At 37.3% G+C, this 17,014-nt stretch overlaps 1 protein-coding gene and 1 long non-coding RNA gene across 3 annotated transcripts in view; one reads left to right on the top strand and one right to left on the bottom strand.

The window, feature by feature from the left end:
- Nucleotides 1-17,014, top strand: part of LOC105930722 (beta/gamma crystallin domain-containing protein 1) — a 41,951-nt gene that overhangs the window by 13,446 nt on the left and 11,491 nt on the right. For both annotated transcript variants that reach the window (XM_012869065.3, XM_012869064.3), the window contains exons 5-14: nt 1,155-1,193; nt 1,899-2,017; nt 4,069-4,216; nt 4,411-4,550; nt 8,023-8,149; nt 10,421-10,456; nt 10,902-11,062; nt 11,220-11,340; nt 14,485-14,630; nt 15,861-15,987. In XM_012869065.3, the coding sequence (XP_012724519.2) occupies nt 1,155-1,193; nt 1,899-2,017; nt 4,069-4,216; nt 4,411-4,550; nt 8,023-8,149; nt 10,421-10,456; nt 10,902-11,062; nt 11,220-11,340; nt 14,485-14,630; nt 15,861-15,987 (1,164 nt within the window). The remainder of the gene's footprint in view (nt 1-1,154; nt 1,194-1,898; nt 2,018-4,068; nt 4,217-4,410; nt 4,551-8,022; nt 8,150-10,420; nt 10,457-10,901; nt 11,063-11,219; nt 11,341-14,484; nt 14,631-15,860; nt 15,988-17,014) is intronic.
- On the bottom strand, nt 8,663-15,852 carry LOC118566152. Its single transcript, XR_004932843.1, has 2 exons — nt 15,748-15,852; nt 8,663-8,844 (listed from the first exon to the last, which is right to left on the bottom strand). It is a non-coding gene; the product is annotated as an uncharacterized LOC118566152 (long non-coding RNA).

Genomic DNA, 17,014 nt, shown 5'->3' with positions numbered 1-17,014 from the left:
GTGGGTCAAAAGTTCCGTATTGGGACTTTAGGTAGATTTTATGAGTTTGAATCTACAGTAAAATCCTACAGGTCACGATAGAAAAATCCATAATTCAAAAGATATTGCATTTCTTTTAAATTATGGGGATCTTTTCTGAGATTGGTCAATCTTTGACTGATTTTCTTAACCATCTATCATGGTGGTTCTACCTTTGTGCAGTTCCAGTTTTCTTTCTGAGAGCTAAAAAAAAAAATACACAACCCCAAAAGTGTAATTTATTTTTGTTTTAGGTTAGCTATAAAATTTTACAAACACTTATCTTGACATGCTCAACAATTGCTGTAGGATTATTGACAGAGGTTTATTCCCATTTTTGCATCAAAGTGTCTGTCCCTATCTGTCATCATAATATTCACTGAGACACTGCTAAGTGCATAAGATGCCATTCCATTTGTTGATGTGTAGCTATATATGAATAAAAGTTGGGGTATTTGATAGGTTGCATGATGAAAATATATTCTCTTACTAATTTTTTTAAACTTCTATTGGTATAAAATCTCATGTAGCGTTCACTTTTGAGAGATACTGTAAAGTCTGAACTGCATTTTCTAAAGCAAGAGAGCACATCCGAAACAGTCAGTGAAAATGACAAAAAAAAGCTCCATTTTACCTGTCTTAAACTCATTTCTGTATTGGTTTTCTTGTCCTGGAAAGAACATTGTAATTTTGTTGTAATTACACCTGGACTCATGTAAAATGTTATATTTAGGATAATAGAGGGTTGTTGCAGGTAATTGCAGAATTTGTCCGGTGCCAAACACTCTGGCATGTTTTCACCTTCGCTTGCAAATCTAAGCAGTTATTACTGAATTATAGTTGACCAAGTTATTCGGTTTGCTTTTGTTGCTTGAAATTTATGGTTTGTAACACATTCCTGTAGTAATTGGAGCGTGTGTTACCCTGTTTTTGGCAAATTTGCCCAGAATGGGTCTATATCAGTATGCAGAGCTGTAAATTCCAAAAGATCATTAACAATCCATAAAAGGTCAGGCTAATTCATACAATCAGAAAAGTGTCAATGTAGCATTACATAGCATGCTTTGCATTTTGCAGATGTTTGCCATGCTTCACGGCATCTGTCACACTCCTAATTACGTGCTTTTGTGTTCCAGGTAAGAGCTGTCAAGGGATTTCATAGACGCCCTGGAAAGGTACAGTATAAGCAAAACCTTTGCCCACAGACAATAGAAACAAGATGGGGAGAGGAATCTAAACAGACACTGCTTTGTTTATGTGAAAACATCTGCTTTTCATATGGTGTTCGAGGGGGTAAAAAAAAAAAGCCCATTAAAACAGTCTTGTGCAAATGTTCAGCTGGGTATGATTAGCATCAGGGATTGTTGTGCTGCTAACATAGTGCAAAGGTCGAGGATCTTCATTAGTGTATAACTTTATAATAGCTGTTGTAACTAAGCCAATTATTTCCCAGGGGCTCATCATATTTAGGCTGTCACCTTCTCCTTCTGTTGTGCTGAGGATCCGCTGACATGAAAAAGGGATTTGTTATAGTTGTGAGTTCTTTTGAAGCAAGTACTAAGAAAAAAAAAATATTCCCAAGAGAAGACCATTTTTGTGGTTCAACACTTTGATTTTGTCATTTTTGTTTTAATTTTGTCAAACTAACAAATATGTAAATAATAAAGTGACCATAAAGGGACTCAAAGCATTAACAGCATACCCTACCTGCCTCCCTAAATGGGCTTTTTAGCCTGAGTAAACACCAGTATCTGCCTGCTAATATGCTTTCGCTAAATCCTGTTTTACTATGAAGCGTTTGTTGAGCTGTTTTTCCTATTATTTTCCTGCATGCTTAATGTGGTGGAATGTTTTATTCTGCCCTCTGTGTCTCCATGCAGATGGTGCTGTTTGAAAAGGCTCAGTTCAGTGGCCAAGCCTATGAGATTTACAGGGATCTGGCAGATGCTTCGTCTCTGGAGCTCTCGCCCCTCATATCTGTGAAGGTTGTGAGGGGATGGTAAGTGTGTGTATAAAATAAGAAGCTTCAGTTGAAAATGTGCTGTGAGATGTAGTTCTAATTAGAGTCAAACAACTTTCGGAGGCCGAAATTGCCTGTTAGGGCTCCTCACAGGACTAATTCTGGGAAATATCAGGCTCTCATACATTATAACTGCACTCTTTTTCAAAGAATTCTCCACTGAGATTATACTGTTTATCTCATAAATATATATCCTTGTTGCTCAAGGGCTAATCTATTCTCCTAGATAGTGAATTAAATATATTCCACAGGAATGCAATAACTCTACCTACCAGAATTATTGGCATCCCTAGTCAAGATGGGAAAATGTCTAAATGCTAATTTTAATGTAGACCAGAATATGACACAATTTTTTTTAGGAAAAAACAATGTTTTTAATTATTTGCAAAAAAAAAAATCAAAAAAGAATTCAATGCTGCTTTGCTTTAACATTTTACAAGGTTGGAGCATACAGAGAGAGTGACTTTTGAACATTATTCTTTGGACAATTTCTCTTGATCGCCCTAAGTCCTGGTTTCAATCGTATGCGCTTTTCTCTATCTTACCCCACAGGATTTCTATAAAACCATTTTTGTGTTGTTTTTTTAGGTCATTATCCTGCTGGAACACAGTTAAGACCTATTTACAACTCAAGGTTTTAATTTTCTATGTCCCAATAATTCGCAACTTCTTGATATCATCTATTGTAAAGGGTCCCCGGACCTTATGAATAGAAACAGGCCCACGGCATTACAGATCCTCCTCCGTGCTTGACAGTGGAAATGATGTGTTTTTCCACACAGTCATTCTTTGTTTAGCACTTGACCCACCCAGAGAGTTTGTTTCCAAAATCTCAATCCTAATCTCATCAGGAGGTATTTCTGTCAAATCAATCAGTAAAATTTAGTCTGCAATTGTAGGAAATCTTTAAAGTTGGGATATCTTTATTGTCTAAGGGCTTTTATTAAGACTCAGTGACACCAAGATGTCTCTCTTTGATGTAGTTCTGTAGCAGTGAGCTTTGGAGTTTTTTAATGTTTCTTACATTTCTCTACCCTATGTGTGGAAGCAATAAAAAAGTTTTAGGTATTCTTGTCACTGTGGATATGAAAAAGTGCAGGTATATGACTGCTTTCTTGAAGGCATTTGCTGACTTATAAAAATAAACCCACATCGTTCTTACTTGAATTGCATGTCTTTTTGTGTTTTCCATGTTGAAGAGTGGCTAAGAGAAATTTGCTACTCTTGCTTTCCATATTTATAGTCTTAAAAAAACACAAGGTCTTGGATTTTTATTTAGAAATTTCTAGATAAAAAAAATTAAATGATAAAAATATTTTGTCTACATTACATTTAAAGGAGTTGTATTACTTTTATTTAATGTTAAGAACAATTCTTTATTAATGTATTTGTGTTTTATCAATGTATATAATGCTGTCAGATTTCTTTGCAGTGCACCAACCAAAGTAGATTTCTGCTTCACGGTGCAGCGCTACCAAACATAGTAAACATTTTTTGTACCTGCTTAACTATTTGGAGGAGTTCAGCAACCTTGAACATCAAGTAAAATATGTAGATGCAAGTGTATTTATTTTTGCTTCAGTTAAATAAATACTGAAATCCGAGAAAACAGAAAGAAAGCAAGACGCCACGTTCTGCAGGCGCACTGAGCCAAACTAAATCAACATCCTCTTATCTCAAACAAATACTAAGAATTAAAGCAGTCTTATACAACAATTTAAATAAGGGCAGGTTATCTTCATTCTCAGTTATTTGTTGGGTTTATACTTCAGCTTGCAAAAAGATTAATCAGATAAATTATTGTGCATTTACATGTGAGGCTTAGATGTGTAATTAAAGTTAGCCAAGCTAAGATAATTAGGTATTGGCTGCAGGGCTGCAAATGTTTATATTTACACACAAGACATGAGAGTGATCATCCTGTGAATAATAATCTTTCGGTTGGTTTAATGCACACTTTTTATATCAGACCTTCATCGTTCTTTCAGTTTTTTCCTGCTATCTGACAGGACACTGTGTTCCTATTACAGCTGGATTCTCTACGAGAAGCCTGACTTTCAGGGTCGCACCATCGCCTTGGAAGAGGGGGCACTAGATTTGGAAAATGTGTGGGCAGAGCGTGGTGCACAAACAGAACCACAGAACATTGTCATTGGCTCCATTCGACTCGCTGTCCAGGTGAGTGTGCTCATTAACGTCACTTCATTTTCACCTCTAATAACCTCTGTGACATTCAGTCCAGGTTCCAGAGCAGATAAGTAAATAAGTTTATAGCTGATCTGCTTTCCTCGGGAAGAATTATTGAAGGCTTTGTATTGGCCACTCCTGATAATTGCAGCGTCCACCCCCCCCCCCCTCTTCTCTCTCTGTAGGATTACAGCCTCCCTCATATCGATCTGTTTACTGAACCAGAGGGCCGGGGAAGAGTGACACCTTACCAAGATGACACTATAGAAACTGGCTCATTTGGCATCCCACTGAATACCGCTTCCATCCAAGTGCACTCTGGAGTGTGAGTACTGGCGATTTTCTAGCATTCGATTTCATTCAGCTCTCAATTTAACATGTCACGTTAGATAATCATTAAAGCGAGAACGAAATATAAAGACTTCCTTTCTGAATTATCTCGGGCGACGTTTCAGTTGATGTTAATTAATAATAAAAGTTGTCATTCAAACAGTCAAGATGAGGATTTGGTTAAGACTGTGGTAACGTGCTTGCTTAGAAAAAGCTTTTCTGAAGTTGCACTGAGCATCTGAATAATCCCTCACATACTCTGTGAACTAATGCATTCAATTTGCAAAACTATGATTGGTTTCATGAGCTACAACAACAGCAAATGCAAATAGACTCTTTTCTTGCAACCTTTACTACATTTTATGTGCGGCAGCCATATTGTACCTGAAGCCGAGGTTGGTGAGGCACGAAATAAACACCTCATCCTCGTTCAGTCTTCTTTATCACGGTTCCAGTTGTTCTAAAACTCTTAATTTATTGCCTTGACTGTATACATGGACAAGTTTAGGCAACTGGCTATTTTTTTGTTTTGGATCTCCCATACAGGCAAGTTTTAGCAAAGCAGCAGTTACACATTCGGCATGCTTATCTATCTGGTCCAGCAGTTTCAAACCTAGTGAGAATCTTCAGTAAAAAAAAACACTTATGTAAAAGCTTCTTGTTAGTATGAGCAAGTAGAGGTGAGTTGAACTATAACATGCGACAGAGAAAATAACCCGAGGCTCAAAAAGACAGAAACTGGGGTTAGAAGCATATTTGTGACACTCCTGTTTACCATCACTTATGATGCGTTGTATGTATATTGGCTGGCAGACTCATCAGAGTTTCACCGAAGGATAAAAAAAAACTCTTCTGCTGGGGAAAAATTTAAATTAGTTGAGAGATAGTAATCATTACCTTTTTAATTTATGTTCTCTTTGTTCTCATTCTTACTCTTTGGCATGCCTGAGAATGCCTGTCCTGCCGCTGCATGTCAGAAAACAAGTGGAGAGGTGAATACTGGAGTGAGAACCAGACAGAGGTGTCAGCTTGGCAAAGCGTAGAATGTATTTTTTTTTTCCACAAGAGACATGGAGGCATTCAGGACATTTTGTGCCCTGCCCCTCAAGGCAATGAAGTGTATTAGAACTACGTGCGCTACAGCTGATTTTTGTGGCTATACCCTTGGTAGAAGTATTTCCTTTATTTTTATTTATTTATTTATTAAGTATTTACTTTAGAGGTGGTTTGACTTTCTTTATAGATTAAAAAATGTTATAGGTGTCAGAAGACCAGAGATATAATCACAAAAATTCTCCTCTAGCTGCTCATCCTGTGCAATTTTTCTTTCCTGCCTCAAATGGAGACACCCGTGCAGCAGATGTAGTTTTGTTTGAGCCATGTGGAGTAAAGGTACTCCTTCGGGTGTGTGTGTTAGCAGAATGAGGCTGGCATCGCCTCCTGGTATTGCTTCCCCAGCCACTGCCGAAGGGGATGGGTTTGTTTTTTCCTGCCAGAGGCTCACACACGGTGATCGGTATGAGGCCTTGGTATTGTGCTTGAAATGCCAGAGAAAGGGGCCAACAAAGGCCGACCACGCTAAAAACTGCAGCATGCCATTCCTCTGGCATTCACTCTAAAACAAACATCTTTTGTCCTGCGTTCAAGTTTGATACCAGTCATGCCTGAAGGAGGTAGAAAATTCAACTCAAATAAAAAGCCTGATTTAGAATATTTTGGTACAGCAGGAAACGTTTAGGTCATTCCAGTGGAAGACCAACGCTTTCTTCTCCGTGTGGAAAAGACTGAACCCCTTGAACTTTTCCACATTTGATTACATTACAGCCTCAAACTTCAGTGCATTTTAATATGTCTTTATGTAACAAAGATGTAGCACAGAATTTGAAGTGGAAGGAAAACAATAGTATTTTTTTTTATTATTTTGCTTATTGAAATCTGAAAAGGTGTAGCATGTATTTGTCAAGACCACATTTTTTGCTCCATGCCTCAATGGAAAATGGCTCAAGCTTGGTCACAGAAGATGGAGAGGATCTGTGATCATGGACTGGCCCATTCTAACATGCGGGCATCGTTTAATATAAACCATTCAACTGTAGCTTTGGCTGCATGTTTATCAAAAATCTTCATTGTCACCATGCACCCATAATGAAATTTTGGCGAGACTCCGGCTCATAACACATAGACACAGCTCAAGACATGATGTTCGAGTTGAATGCACCGACAACACTTTCTGGGAAGCTTGAAAAGTGCAAATATTCCTCAGCATCTGATAAGATTCAAATGTCCGAGTCAAAAGAAACAGACGGCAGTTTACAGGGTGATGTAAAATACTGTGCAACTGCATAAATGTATTAGACAAACATTACCAGAGAAGTTAAAAAGTGTGCAAATCGTCATTAGTAAAAATCTGAATCATCAACTTAAAGAACTGCATAATTTTCATGACCGTCCAAACAAACACTCCCCGAGAAGCTAAAAGTGTGATATAGACATTAGCATGCGAGAGACAGTGTAAATAATCGTCAATTGGATCAAGAACCGGTGGAACCAGCAGAATGTTTGTAGACATGCAACGGACTGTGAACTGGGCTGTAGGTTTATTTGATTTTCGGCAGGGGCGATATCTTTCACAGCTTTGGGAAAGAAGTTGTTTTTAAGTCTATTAGTCTTTGAGTCTAATGTTCCTGAAACACTTACCTGATGGAAGTGGGACAAACAGTGCATCGGACGAATGTGTGGGATCTGTGACAATATGTCTGGCCCTATTCAGGTCTTTCGCAGCATAAACCGTGTATAGGTCTTATAGACGGCATCCCAGGATGCCGTGTAGCTCCCGTACCATGTTTCTTATCCTGCTGAAAGCTTAAACTTCATCCCAGATTTAAGTCTTTTGTGGACTCTAACAGGTTTATGTCCAGGATTGTCCTGTATTTAGCTGCATTCATCTTCCCATCAGTTCTGTCCAGGTTTCTTGTCTGTACTAAAGAAGCAGATCCCCTATAGTTTCATGCTGCCACTGCCATGTTTCACCATGGGGATGGTGCATTCAGGGTCAGGCACAGCAGGTTTTGTGTTTTCCCCTACTCAGCTTCTGGTAGACTAAAACCATTATCTTATTAAGGTAATATTTATTTCTAGTAAGATATTTTTAAAAACATGTTTAATTTTGCCTTCCACTTCACAATTCCGTATTTCTTTATAAGAAACAGTCTATTCAAATAAAAAAATAAATTCTAACAAAATTTACTGAAATTTGGTCTTCAAAAAAATCTGAACACTTTTGCAAATAATTCTAAGTTCGAGAACTTTGTCCTTTCACTGTTCACTGTAAGTAATGAGCTCCATTTGGCCGATGACCTCCCGTGACTCTCAAACCCCACTGGATTTAGTTAAGGATAATGTGGAGGGACCTTTTGGCATAACAGTGGGTAAAATGGTAATGTTGGCATTTCTGCTTCTTCCCTCAGGTGGCTGGTGTTCAGCGATCCGGGATTCGAAGGCATGGTAGGTGTGCTGGAAAAGGGAGCGTATCCTGTTCCTGAGTCATGGGGATTTTCTTCACCGTTTGTGGGCTCTCTTAGACCACTTAAAATGGTACGTATGTATGTGTATCTTCTAATACAGATAACAGAGTTTTGTCAATAGATGCATTCATTACTACTTGCCATACTGGTAAAGAGGTTTTATGACTGTATGAGTTTGCTATTTATTTGGTTTTGCTGAAAATCATTTTGTAGGTTGTCAGAATCTCTACCTCAGTGATTCTCAGACATTTCATAGCAATTACCACATCATTTAATACTGCTTTCCAATCATTCTCTCAAGGCATTTTAAAATTGTACAACCTGGGATTGACCTTTTCTGTCCAAACGAAAAGAAAAACATTCAAAATTCATTTGCTTTGCATGTCTGAAGAAATGTTTTCCAAGGTCCAAGCTGGAAAAATAAACAGGAAAGTTCCCTGAAGTCAGATTTCCAACATGGACAGATGGAGGTTTCTCACCCACTTCATGATAGCTGCAGTAATAGACAATTTGTTTTCGCTGCTTGCAGTTTTGGGGTCAATAAAACTGTACAACATAAATAAATGCATGACCTCTATTTGTAAAAAAAAAAAAAAAAAAAAAATCCTTTTGTTTTTGCATAAATTAAATTCCTCAACAGTAGCTTTGATTGCTAATGCTAATTATCTTTGGGAGAGAGTACAACATTTAGTAAATCCTACTGGTTTTCCAGCTGAGTCATGATTCAGTTGCCTTTGATGTTCGTCCCAGATCCAGCAACTGGCTCTGAGAAAAATGGAGCACAGCAAAAGGAGCCATTAGCCCTTCTTGGTTCACTGCTTCAGTTTCTAGAAGGTGGTTTTTAAAATTATTTCCCCAAGTGCTTCCCTGTTGAGTAGCATGTTGAGAGTTTTCTCTTTCAGTTTATGTATTTAAAGGGAATGGTGTACACTGATAAACAGTTCAATTGGTTATATGTAAAGTCAGCAGAAGGCTAGTGATCATCTGTAGTCTATGGGTGTTTTGTATAAGGGAATCCAGCTATTTTAAGCAAACATAAATGGACCTAAAGGACTCATCTTTTGGGTCATTTGATCTTATTTGCTCCTTGTTACAGCTAGTTTGCCAAGAATCTATCTTGTAAATAGTGTTTGTGCATCCTTTGAAACAATGAGGAAGTTTTATACACTCACTGGTATTTTTATAACATTTTGAAAACCATTATTCTGACTTAACAATCCATGATATCAACTATTCATTTAACCCTTGAAAATTCATCAACAAGGAATTTTCCCATTTTCATATTTCTTATGTTATACACAGTTGACTCTGACCTTCTTTCTAATCCTCTTATAATAAAAAAATACTTTCTAAAAACGGGGTGAAGGATTCAAAGCCATCCCTTTTTAGCTTCATCCGTCTTTCTTGTCCCAGCTAAAGAAAGGCATCCCCATATCATAATACTATCTCCACCATGTTCCACAAATGGGCTGGTGCATTCATGATTTTTGTTTTCTTTGGGTGTTGTCTGAAGTCAGTTGGATCTCCTAGATTTAATTTAGGGGTATCAGATCAAAAGGGGCAAAGTTCAAATGCACACTTTGCTTTCTAGATTTTCTTTTGTGCAAAACTTTGAAAACCACGGATCCTCTAATGCATACCCTATTGTGCTCTACTTTGTGTTGGTAATGTAAAGCTCCATTAAAATGCATCAAACTATGTAGTTATTGCATAGGACAATGAGTAATAGTTCAAGGGATATGAACCCATCGGGAAGGAACTGTATATTTAGTTTTTAGTCCCCCTGTGCAATGCTGCTCGTCTCTCCTCATGTTGCATTAGGTAAATGACTGCATTATCAGACAGCTGAAGTTCCATTAGGTGGAATTTGAAGGGCATTCACGTTTAAGACCTGAATTTTTGGAATTTGCACTTTCATTTTATGTAAGTTCAAAGCTAATGTCCTTTACACCATCTTCTAACTATTTGTTTTGTTTGCCGCTTATTAGAAAATGCTGCTGTGCTACAATGTCCGTGACACCCTGTCAGAGGAGTGCATGGGAACATTATCTCTATGAGGTTAATTAGCAGCTTAAAATACCCACTTTAGATTGTTAGTATTCGTTTCTCTTGCATTTTGTTTTTCCTTGTGAATAAGCTCAGGTATGTCACTTTGTGCAAAGACTTTCGGTATGTGACAGGAGACGGTACAAATCCACATTCTTTCATTTTTTTAACCTGTTGTTGCTTGACATCTTTACCCTTATTTCTAAATCAACCAAACGTGTTATATTCTTCATTAGCTTTATAAAATTAGATAAATAAATAAACATAATTTATTCTGATGATGTGTCTTTTCCAGGGTGGGTTCAAAGTGGAGAATCCCAACGAAGTTAAGGTATGAACACTTCACTTCTCGCTCTTAGAGTGTCAGTTTTGCAAGTTAAGACTTTTGATCAACAAGAAAATGTTAGAAACATGTTCTTGAAAAAAAAGTCCTTGGACTATTGAGCTTCACATTTACAGATTGAGCTGCTGCACTGATCTTAATCTGAGACCAAAATAGAAATGATGTAGTGGAGCTTTCAATGTAGCCATAAAAAATCATATATTTCTAAAACTCAGGATGTGAGAATAATAGCCTCAAGTGAAAATGACATGTTGCTAAAACAATACTCAACCAAATTGATACGTTATATCATTAGTGCATGCGTGGGACAATAGAAATAGATCATTGCGAATTCATGAAAAAAGTCTTAATAATAATATTAAATTTAACATTATCCAATTAAGAATTTTGGAGTGAGCGGTCTTGAATACAGCCTGTCTGTTCATTTTTGCAGGCTGTGGTGTACGAAAAGCCCGGCTTTGAGGGCTCCTGCTTGGAAATCGACACTGATGTTTTGAGCTTTTGTGAGACAGAAGGAGGCATAACTGCAGATGGAGCAGTCCTTGATACAGGGGCAATCAAATCTGTGGGATCTTTAAAGATCATTGGAGGATTGTGAGTCTTCTTCTCATGCTTGTTCATCCTTAACTTGTGCAAGCTGGAATTAAGTTATTACTGTTATAGTTCCAAGCTAAGTACCGTCTGCTCTCAAGCTCTTTAAACAGGGTAAAGTCTATAAATACAATTTAAGTGTGATGTTTTTCTCTTCCAGCTGGGTGGGTTACAACCAGCCCGGTTTTGAGGGTCAGCAGCACATCCTGGAGGAAGGGGAGTATCTGGACTGCAGCGAATGGGGAGGCTCTGAGCTTCTGTCGTTACGGCCAATAATATCCGTAGGTCCTGCATTGCACACATTCCTCAGGCCTATGTATGACCAAACCCACTGAAAGTGTGTGAATAATTTAAATGTGGATGGATGAAATTTGTTTAAATTGACCAGGCAGATGAGTGTTGTGCTAACAGGAAATATATGTTATGCAATGTTTTAGATATTAAGAGTACATTAGGAGTTCTGGGCACTATTTTTCCCGATTGCACACTTTCAAGACTGCATTGCTTGTGCAGAAAAGCAATGATACAATGATACAGAAAAGCAAGCAAATACAATAAAAATGTATTTTTATTGTATTTCTTTACTGTGATCCTATGATTATGGTCCCATTCAGGTTTACGCCAGTGCTACCTACTGGTATCAAAGCATACCAGGGTTTAAGGCGAAGCCAGAGAGAATACCAGAGTTTTTGGAAAAATGATAGCAGAACAGCTTGTTGAACATCTTGATTCAATTATAGCCCTAAATCCTTTTCTGTTTGAGTTTAGGCAAATACATATAACTCAAACTGCTTGCTGCTGTTTTAGAAGGGAATAAATCAAGTCTAGATGGTGAAGGAGTGGTGGAGGGCGACTTTCCTTGACCTGCGCAAGGTTTTTGACACTATAAACCATGGGGGACAATTAAGCAAATGACAAATCTCTTCAGATATAATTATACAAAACTGGATAAAATTATACCTTAGTGACAGGCAGCTGTGTGGAATGGTTAAAATTGTGACATCTCCTTTAAAAGCATGTAATATGGGGGTGCCACAGGGCTCAATTCTAGGGCCACTGTTATTTTCCCTTTACATGAATGACCTCCCATCCGTGCATAATGCAAATTATGTACGATGATGATGCTGTATTATATTATCATGGTAAAACTGTGGAGGAAATTGCTCAAAAGAGAAGAAGCGCAGAAGGGTTCTAATTGGTGTGAAAAACTCCTGTCTAACCTTAAATATTAGTAAGACTGTTTGAATGTTTTTCACAAAATTTTTGATATTTTGATAGAAGGTCAGAAACTAAAGAATGTCAGTGAATTCAAATATTTAGGTGTTATTCTACACCAAAATTTAAGTTTTAAAAAACACAAAGTGCTGATAAATAAACTGGCCTTCCCATGCCTATATAAAAAAGTTGTCAAACACATTAAAATTTTATGTAGTAAATTTTAGATACATAAGAAACTTACTAACCATAGAGGCATCAAATATGTATTTCAATACAATAATAACCCCACTTTTTTTGTTGCATGACAAGTTGGTCTCAGGGATGTAAAGCAGTTTTAACGCCCTGGAGTCATTATACAAACGTTCTTTCAAGATTCATGACAAGAAAACATGTCTGTTTTATCACAGTCATGTTCTCAGCAAGTAGAATATTCTACATTTTGAAAGACACAAACATGTGTCTGCTTTTCAAGATTATCCATGGTATTGCTGCCCCTCCTTTAAAAAATAAATACATAAAAATAAATTATATATATATATATATATATATATATATATATATATATATATATATATATATATATATCTGTAAGCTTTTGAAAAACATCTTGAGTCACTTGCTCAACTGTTCGAGGTCAGAGATGGGTTCCCAAATGCAGAACTTCTTTTGGCAAATGAGCGTTCTCAAGTGTGGCAATACAACAATGGAACACATTGCCAACAGAACCACTAACATGTACAGACCTTTCTAAGTTTTAGCACCTAAGAAAACAATGGCTTATTCTCTCAGATCAAACCTGTTTTCATACTGTGATCTAATGTATGCAAGAGGCACCTACAGTGGCGTTTTAGGTGTATAGCTGTTATGAATAATTGCATATAAATCGTGTCTATATGCTATAGAATGTACTATGAGATAATGATTTTATAATGGACATTTTCTATCAAATAGCATCAGACTGTTTTATACATTTTTAACACCAGCTGGTCCAGGGACTACAGGTGTAAATTAGCACTAGAGCTATAACCTGGTACAACGCATCTCACCTTTCTGGGGTTAAAGTATACTGTATACTGTCCCTGTTTAAATTCATAAAAATAAATAAATAAATAAAATAAGACAGAGTAACACAGTGCTACCCCAAGGTACCCGTTGTTGCACACTTCCTATCAGCTTGCTGAAAGAGAGGAGCCTACGACTCTTTACCTTTGCTTGCAGAAAAGAATATTTTTTATTTGAAAATATTTCCTGTGTGGAAACTAAAGCAGCTCCACTTTTTACTCTCATTACAAGAAGAATGATTTGAAACCCGACTGAAGGATGACAACCGGAGCAGATATTCCGACTAATTAATCACCTAAATCAGCTTATTAGACCTCCTGCCTTCTACTATAAAGAGCAGAGCTATAATACTATGAAATTCTGAGTTGAAATCTATTACAACATTTACTCTGTTTATTGTAGGGACACAAAATTGAAAACAAATAAATAAATAGTATTATAGTAATCACAAAAAGCCCTATGGTAACAGTTAGAATAATTCCAGTTTGCGGTTCCATCATAATTTTAACTCAAAAAATCAAATAACAGGAAAACTAAGGTGCCTTTATTTGGAAATACTGCTACAAGGTAAAGTCACTTGTCACAATTTTATTTTTTAAATAAACAATTAACAATATGATAATGACCTACACCTAATTCATTTTATGGTGTTCCTTGAATGACCTATTGAGTCAAACTATTTCTAAGTCAAGTTATTGATTTTATTGATTTTTTTTTTACATATTATGATGGATAACATTGTTCTAACCACAATAATGTGGTATATCATTTTCGCAGCAGTATAAAACATTGTCGCTTTTTTGGTTTAAATAAAGCATTTAGATCACGTGACATATGTTTGTTTAATAATTTTCATGGGAATGAAATACATATTTAGAGGTAGAGATGTAGATTCACTGAAAACTTGTATGACCAACACTTCCTAAATAAGCCTTTGATAAAATTATAAGGTAAACATTTACTTTTTTGCGCATTTGTTTTTACATTGTGGTTTGTGAATAATGACAACTTGCTGTGACATGTTTGCCGTTCTCTTCTTCCAAAAAAAAAAAAATGAAAAATTAGATAAAAAAACTCGCTGTGGTATCAATATAATATGTTTTTTGGTTTGTCTGTAACTCTGCTGGGTTTTTTCTTCGTGACAGGATTTTCTGTCTCCACACCTGAAATTGTTCAGTGACACAAACTTTGGCAAGCTTGGAGTGAATGTGGACCTCACTGTGCCTGTTGTTAACATGGAAGAGACCGGCTACGGCATGAAGACGCAGTCTGTTGATGTGATCAGTGGAGTGTAAGTGACACTTTTCAGCATATTCATCCTTGCCACCTTTGCTTTATATCCAAGCAGCAAAAAAAAAAAAAAAAAAAGAAGGAAGAAGGAAGTAAGCAAGCTTTGTTGGAAACATAACTTGACTCCTTAAGATACTTGTTGTGGTTATATGCATGCTATTTCATGTTTTCTTACACTTCAAGCGCATAATTAGTTAAGGGTTCCTGCAAAATGTTGTGTTGGTTTAGTGCCACACCCTAGCAGACAAGTCAAGACAGAGGAAGAAATTCACTAATGTTTTTTAGCTCTCCACCCTGCTCTTCCCTGTCTAGTTCTATTTATTTTGCAGCATGCTGCTACACAACCTGCTTTAGTGTGGGATAATTGTGAAATTCAGTTAGATTGTTTATGGAGGAGGTGCACGGTTCTCTGAATAAGAAATGCATTCACTCAAAATCTCTATTTTTACACGCAGCAAGGAAACTGCCAAACTCGTGCAGTGGTGTTATTTGTTTGTGGTTTCTATTTGTGTCTTTTCTTTATGTTTTGATCAGTTGAAAAAAAAAAAATGAAGTGAGCACACTGGGAGCAAATAGGCATAATGAAATGCAGGACATGCAATGGCAACTGCTGCTTCCCAAGGGAGAAACTAACAAATCTGTTATTACTGCGGAGCAGAACATTGCGTCCTTTTTTACAAGGAAGGGCTCTCACAGCACTAAAATACTTGCTGTGCGGCTAGTATGCTATTAGACTGCACCGCCTTGCCCAGAGTCTCCCGCCGTGCCTGAGAGCCTCTGATTGGCTCTGAGGGGTTTGAATGTGAGATGCCTCACTCGCTGTTATTCTCTTAAGGCAGTACATCCTCTTACCCAAATTTCCCCCTTTTTTTCTTTCCTTTTTTCATTGAAGGAACCAGCTAAGAAAAATGACAGGACTTTTGGTGGTTTGTAAAGGTCTGATATGGTAAAGCAATAAAAGGCTGACATGCTATCGTATGGGAGGTTACAATTAGTTTCCAGTGTGGCCAAAGATCGTTGCCATTTATGAGAAACAAGCACGTTGCCATTTATCAGAAAAAAACAAGCACGACTTGTTGTTTTATTTCTCAGGAATTGTGTTCACATAAAGGACTTACCTGTCTTCATTAATTAGGACAGAGTGAAATTGAGAACTGTCACATCTGTCAGAGAGATCAGAGAGAGATCATCACGCTCCTCCTCTTCTGCTTTCTTTTTTCTTTTTCAACAGCTGGGTTGTGTTTGAAGAACCAGACTTCTGTGGCGAGCCCTACATCCTGGAGAAAGGCCTGTATGGGAGCCCGGAGGACTGGGGCGCGCTCAAGCCCAAAGTTGGCTCGACTATGCCTGTCGTGCTGGTAAGAGCAGTGACTCACAGGACAACCATGGAATCTCACTGTTTTTGCTTTGACGGAAAAGTTGCCTGGTTATTACTCAGACGGTCCAGCGAGCGTGTTGCATTTGACGTTCTGTCGCTAAAGCAGCCAGTGTTTTTGTTTGGGCTGAGCGGTGAGATGAGCGTGTTTGATTTCACTTCCCCTGCGCTGCTCTGACCCTCTGCATGTGACCAGTCACAACACTCCTACTTGTAACGCAATCTAATAATAAGACCAAACAGTGAAATCTCTTGAGTCTTCACGCAAAACGTTTACAGAGAAAGTATTGTCTTCAGGAGCCATGAGTCACAAACATATCAAGAATAAAACTGTGGCCTGTTGAAAAAGGGAAAATCATAAGACTGATCAGGACAACAACTCAGAGCAGAAAGGTGACTCATCCACAAGCAGTGTTGGTCTCAACCAAGAGGGTAAACATGAACTGCAGATGCAGTGGGGGGAAAAAACAACTCAAGATTAATCTTAGATTTAAAACTAAGTATACTTGTGTAATCATATGCTATCAGAAAAACACATTAAATATCTCAGAAAAAGTTCAATCCATGCAGCCATTTCAATGAAAAAAAAGAGTTTTGAGAGATAAATTTAATTGGTTAAATGCTTATAAACTCGGAAATTATCAAGCAGCTTGATTGCAATCAAAACAAGAAAAAAAAAAACACCAGAAATTAACATGGAGTGTATTCCACTGTAAAAACTGCTTTATTAAATAATAACCCAGTTTGTATTAATATCCCATCACAGCCCCAGGTTTGAGTATGGATAATTCAAGCCTGTGACTGATCTAACACAACACAGTTGGGTCATAGATTTAACCCACTTGTTGAGTTGTGGTTTTAATTAATAGTTAAAGTGACTTAGGTGTAGTGTAAAGGCTACCAAAGAGTGGGTTTAAAAGACTCTAACAATAACAATAGATTACAGCGTGATTTTACCCGATATTTCCTCTTTTTTGCCTGTGGAACAGTTAAATACAGACTGATCTGTA

The sequence above is a fragment of the Fundulus heteroclitus genome, chromosome 15 (genome assembly GCF_011125445.2).
Source record: "Fundulus heteroclitus isolate FHET01 chromosome 15, MU-UCD_Fhet_4.1, whole genome shotgun sequence".
Classification (NCBI taxonomy): domain Eukaryota; kingdom Metazoa; phylum Chordata; class Actinopteri; order Cyprinodontiformes; family Fundulidae; genus Fundulus; species Fundulus heteroclitus.
This window is presented reverse-complemented; position numbering and strand designations above follow the sequence as displayed.